General features: G+C 33.2%; 1 protein-coding gene across 1 annotated transcript; it reads right to left on the reverse strand.

Annotated features, from left to right (window-relative positions):
• Positions 1-2,418: 2,418 nt before the first annotated feature.
• Positions 2,419-5,217, reverse strand: LOC107193771 (sodium-dependent phosphate transport protein 1, chloroplastic). The gene is made up of 8 exons (XM_015583275.1): positions 4,829-5,217; positions 4,517-4,676; positions 4,336-4,448; positions 4,128-4,259; positions 3,846-4,053; positions 3,455-3,599; positions 3,265-3,379; positions 2,419-2,969 (listed from the first exon to the last, which is right to left on the reverse strand). Exons 1-8 carry the CDS (start codon positions 5,018-5,020, stop codon positions 2,814-2,816), a joined length of 1,221 nt encoding a protein of 406 aa, XP_015438761.1. The 5' UTR covers positions 5,021-5,217; the 3' UTR covers positions 2,419-2,813.
• Positions 5,218-5,643: the final 426 nt, after the last annotated feature.

Here is a 5,643-nt window from a genome sequence, read left to right on the forward strand (position 1 = left end):
CGCCATACTACCGAAATTGGAGTCACGGAAAGAGTCAACAATAATCAATTTCGAAAAAGAGGATACGGCAGATTATAATAAAAACACAAATCTGCCTAACATAAAACGTCGAGACACGAGATCCAATCATCGATTAACGAAGCACCGTAATGAAACGCGTAAGATTTTCCCTTTGTAATCGTATTAATTATATTACTTGTCTGTATCACAATTATGTATAAACTTTTACAACACATTATTTATAAAGGATGATTCATAATCGTTATTAAAACATATTTAGGCATATTCTACATCTAAAAATCAACCAAAAAGTTTGTATGTATTTTCATAGGACGCGAAATTTGTTTTTATGTATTTTAGTTTATTGAAATTTATCTTTTAGTTTTGACATGTACACTACGTCTATAATACCCTATTATACCTAAAATAGCCGTAAAATGGACGTCTTCAACTATCTGGGAACCAGTTGTGTACAGGTTTCAAGCAAATTGCCAGCAATAGATAATTGTCAAAATCGACGTAATAGAAAATTATATTATACCAACATTAATGTTTACATGTAGAACCAATCGATACGAGATAAATGCATTTAGTAGGCGAATACAATTTTTCCGAAAATAAATTCCCAAATGATAAATTTTTTATCATGGACCACATACTTATTGTTTTATCTAATAACACTCCTGTCAGAACAATACATACGAACTAATTATTAAGTACAATTATCCAATAAAATCACCAATATTTCATTCTTTCTTTATCGTTCAATAAATTTATTTGAACAAAATTTTTATTTCGAAGGTAAGCGGAATTTCGTTACTGAAATCGATCGCGAAGTAGAAAAAGTAAAATCAGACTGGCAAATGCTAAAGTCCGATAATGGATTGTCACGGGGCAAAAGTTTCATCGGAAGCTCGAAAACGAATAAATTATACAACACATTGGAGGAAATGACACGAGAAATAGAAAGGATTCAGAAATCGTATCTGGATCCGAAATCGAATCAGTACTTACAACGAGGAGCTGCCAAAATATTATCAGCGCCCGAATCAACGTTTCAGGAAGAAGCTGATAAAATCAGAGATGCACTATTCCCTAAAACAAGTGTCGATACTAAATTTATCAATAAAAAAACAATCGATGAAAACGTAAAAAATACTCATCTACACGGAACGTGTACACCGGGCTCAGCTGTACATAAACATTTGGAAGGAAAATTTCAGTTGACAAATAAACAATGTCGAGATAACAATTTGACAAAATTTAAGAAAGGGAATCTGTGCGCGGCTCCATTGAAGTCGAGGAAAACGACTTCCGATATCGAAAATTATTTAGAGAATTATATCAACAGCGCAGAAAAGAATTTTATGAAAAATGATGAATCCACACAAAACGATTTATTTTCAACCTCAGAGGATGTGACGAAGATGTTGAAAAACTTAAACGTACAACCTTTCGATATGTTTAATATTGTTGGTGATTATAACTATGACGAGGAGCTGTCATCGGAAGGTGCGGAAACGAACAGAAATATCGGAGATAAAGATTGTACACAAGCAACGAATGAAAAGACTGGAAATACGGAGGAATTTAATACAGAAACATTAGTTCCGCAGAAAGACGACAATACATTGTGTTTTGATAGCTCAATTCAAACAGCAATTCAAGCTTCACGTAAAAATAACGCTTTTATGGAGATGAGTTTGCAAACGTTGAACACTGGCCTGTCTCAGAATGTATTATCTCGTGTACTCCAGTCAGAATACCTAAAAAAAGATGTGTCATTAAAACCTATGTAGAATTGAGTGTCAGCATGAATAAAATTTAAGTATGAAATATTTCAGAATGAGTGTACACACTGAGACAGATATCCAAGGGTGTTTTTTTAAAAGGTATAATTTAAATATTGTAAAAAACATACTTTTTTCGTTTATTCCAATACATTGTTCGCTTAATCGGTAATTATCTCTCTCTATGTAGAGAGTGCTTTAGAGATGTAAATGTAGTATGTGAAAGTTAAATTTCTTTTTTTTTATATATATATATACAATCTTATATTTTACAGAATATACATTCGTTCTCTATATGAAAAAGGTGAATTTTCATTTTTTTTATATATGTATATGTATATATACGTATCACAATATATCTTTCGTTCGCTGTTATTAAAAAGATATACAAATAAAAAAAAATTGTAATAAGTTAGGTTATATTTTCAATTTTGCAAATGATTAGTAACCAATTCGACTGTGTGCATAAAGCTATGGCACTATATATGAAGAGCACTAACTTTAACGCTTACTGCGCTAGCACTGTGATGAGTATTAATTAACCCTTTAATGCCCAGAATCTTAAATCGTTATTTGAAAATTATGAGACAGATCCCTTTTTTTTCATATTTTTGGAGGGAATACTTGAATTTCTCAACTGAAAACGTGGAGATTTACTTCACATTAGTGAAACTATGCATCCGTGGTGACAAACGTTAGATATTAATTGGCGACTGAATTTTACGCACTTTTAAATTCAGTGTTGCACCGATGCAACACTGGTCGTTAAAGGGTTAAGTGACGAGAGTATGAAACTTCCTTAGTGTACATGCCCTGCATCTTGATATGTTTTTAGCTAACTGGTGTGTGATGTATAAACGTGCCATGCTGGTGCTCCATGGCCATGGTCAAAATTTGTTTTTAAAAAGTCGTGTATAATAAACACGATTCAAAGGTACATTTTCACAGCAAGTTTTTATCGATCGTATAATTTTCCTGACTCTGACAATAAACACTTGCGAACTTGTCTTCAAAAGGAGCATATCACAATACTGGAAGTGCAGAACTGTGACTTTGGTATATGATGGCCCCTGTGAAATTAATTGCCGCGGCCAATACGAAAACTGGCATCCAACGACCATGCGACGCTGTCACTAACTCAGCGGTTAGTGGACCACATAAAATACCGGGTATGGTAGCCTAAAAAATTATAACTCATTTTCATTTCAATTATTAAATGATGAATTAAGAAAAAACACCATGATGAGAACCTTAAATAATCGACTTTTTCATATTGCGTCTCTTGTAAATAGATGTGTATACTTGAATGGACACCAAAACTTTGAACATCAACTTAAAAGAGTTGTATGTCTTATGTATATGAGTTAAAGGTTTCCACTATAAATCTTAAGTCATCATAAGAAATTTGAAGAAACAAATTTCCACAATCGCCATCAGGGTGTTTTTGTTTAATTTAAACAGGACTTAAACGTACAATAGTATTAGAAACCGCAAATGTGATTCCCGCATGATTTGGTGCTATGTCTGCATGATTGCTAAGGTGGCCAGCAGAATTACACGCACAAAGGCCCATGGATATTGAAACGAAGCTATAATAAAAAAATAGTGATAATGTATCTTTCAACTTATAAATAAAACTATTTAGGCTGAATTTTAATACTAACATCACTGCAGCAAGTAAATTATCCACAGCACAAAATGCTAACAAAAATGCACCTGGGCCTACTAGACCTATGTTTGTCATTAATCTCCTTACAGACAAGACAGTCCACCTTTTCTGTATAAGATTATCAGCACTGTGTCCAGCAACTGTAAGTAGGAAAATAGTTTTTTAATTATTACATGTTGATTATTCTGTTATCATATGTTACAATGGAGCTGTACAATGGAAGAAGCAAGTTTCTTTTTAATTTTCTAACCAAAGGTACTGCAGAATGCAGAAGACAATAAATATAAATAAATTCTAGATTATTAACTAGTAACATCAGTATTAGGATTCATTTTCTCCTCTAGTGTTTATATTGCAATAGGTTTTCATTGTTATTTAATACTTACCAATCCCAACAAGGGAGTTCACAATATATGGAAGTGCTGTCAAACTAATACTTTCTTTGTTAGCAGACAAATTTCGTGCCAGGTAAGTTGGCAACCATTGCATTATTATGTAGTTACTCCAATTCATTGCAAAATGTGCTATGTACAATGCCCACAAAGGCCAATGTGAAATAAATTCAGTCCAACGTAAACTCCTATTTTGCGTTACCTTTAAAATAAAGAACATCTTATTAGGCACAAGTTTACTTTAACTTCTGATATTACTTTGAAAAAAGTAACTACCTTAGGTACGAATAAAGGAATTTCATCCTGAGAATTTGTTTCATGGTAAAGTATTAACCATAAAAGTGTCCATATAATACCAATTGATCCAAATAAATAAAAACCTGTTTGCCATGATAAATGTGGACATAGCTAGAAGTATTTTTCAAATGAAATTAATTAATGAAAGTATAAAGACCACATTAAATTATATAAACCTCAAACTTACAACAGATGCAACTACTTGTCCAACTGAACCAGCAGCTACAAGGTACCCAAAGGCACGAGACCTTTCCTCTACAGGAACATTATGAGCAAACAAATGAAAAATAACAGGTAGACCTACAACCAATGTAATGTCAAATATAATACTATGAAATTATATGACCATGTCTTCAACAAAACTTTACCTAGACCTTCTCCCAGCCCTAAAATTACCCTACAGATGATGAGCAATGGAACTGATTGTGCTAGAATTGGGGTTATCACTGTACTAATAGACCACAATAACACTGCTAACATTAGTACCGTTTTACATCCAAACCGACTTGCTGTACTCGCACCAATAATCTAATTAAAAATTAATTTAAATAAGTGTCACATATGGTACCAAGTATACTGTTTATACTCTCTATTAAATATCAAATCATTTTATAAAATAAATTTTAGATGACACTAGATTTGAATCAAACGAAACACAAATATTGAATACTTTACTGTACCTGACTAGTAAAATAACCGAAGGCGAAAGCAGAAAGTATCCAACCTTGCCAATGTAAATTCCATTTAAACTGGTCGGTCATCGGGACAATTGCTATAGGCATTATAACACGATCCGCTGCGTTTATAAAATTCGCGGCAGAGCACAATGCTACGATCCGCGATGTTCGCGGAAGCATTCGAAATTTCGGCATGTTTAGAGGATTTTATTCAATCACATCGTACACCATACTGGACCTATCTTAACCTCAATTGACACACAGCGTAAAAAATTTCTTAAAAAATAATATTATTCAGAGACACGTCAACGTTAACAAGAGACATTGTGGTCACTCGTGTAATATCAATACGTTCGAACACTGTAATACAGTTAATAAATATAGTAAAAACGAACGTGAAAACTGATCACATTGTAACAGGGAGAAAGTACAGCACGGAACTTGACGTGTCAAATACCACGGTTGCACATTGCACACACGGTTTGTAAACGTATTTATGTAAATTTTCTACAGGTGGCGCCTAAGTTTGAATAATTCCACTGTTGCTCGTCTGTATTAATATCAGATTAATATGTAACTATTTCCTATTTGTCCATTTAAAAAGTTGATTTTGTAATTTTATATTTTCTGAATCTGTCAAACATTGCTTAATCCCTGCATGGCGGACTGAGAAAGGCCACTGGCCGGGTCACTTGTGACCCATACTAGGCACTACACGCCTGTAAAAAATCCACATTCATGTACAAGAATTTCTAAAAAAATAATATAAAATATCTCAAATAACACAAAAACGTCCTATGTATGTCCGATGGACGTAC

Source organism: Dufourea novaeangliae, unplaced genomic scaffold (genome assembly GCF_001272555.1).
Source record: "Dufourea novaeangliae isolate 0120121106 unplaced genomic scaffold, ASM127255v1 scaffold24, whole genome shotgun sequence".
Taxonomy (NCBI): Eukaryota; Metazoa; Arthropoda; class Insecta; order Hymenoptera; family Halictidae; genus Dufourea; species Dufourea novaeangliae.

Excerpts from the sequence above, each read along its gene's own strand:
- LOC107193771 (XM_015583275.1), bottom strand. The coding sequence starts at position 5,020 with ATGCCGAAATTTCGAATGCTTCCGCGAACATCGCGGATCGTAGCATTG. Across the intron at positions 4,677-4,828 it reads TCGGTTATTTTACTAGTCAG|ATTATTGGTGCGAGTACAGC; the intron begins GTACAGTAAAGT and ends ATTTTTAATTAG. Across the intron at positions 2,970-3,264 it reads TTGCGGTTTCTAATACTATT|GCTACCATACCCGGTATTTT; the intron begins GTACGTTTAAGT and ends ATAATTTTTTAG.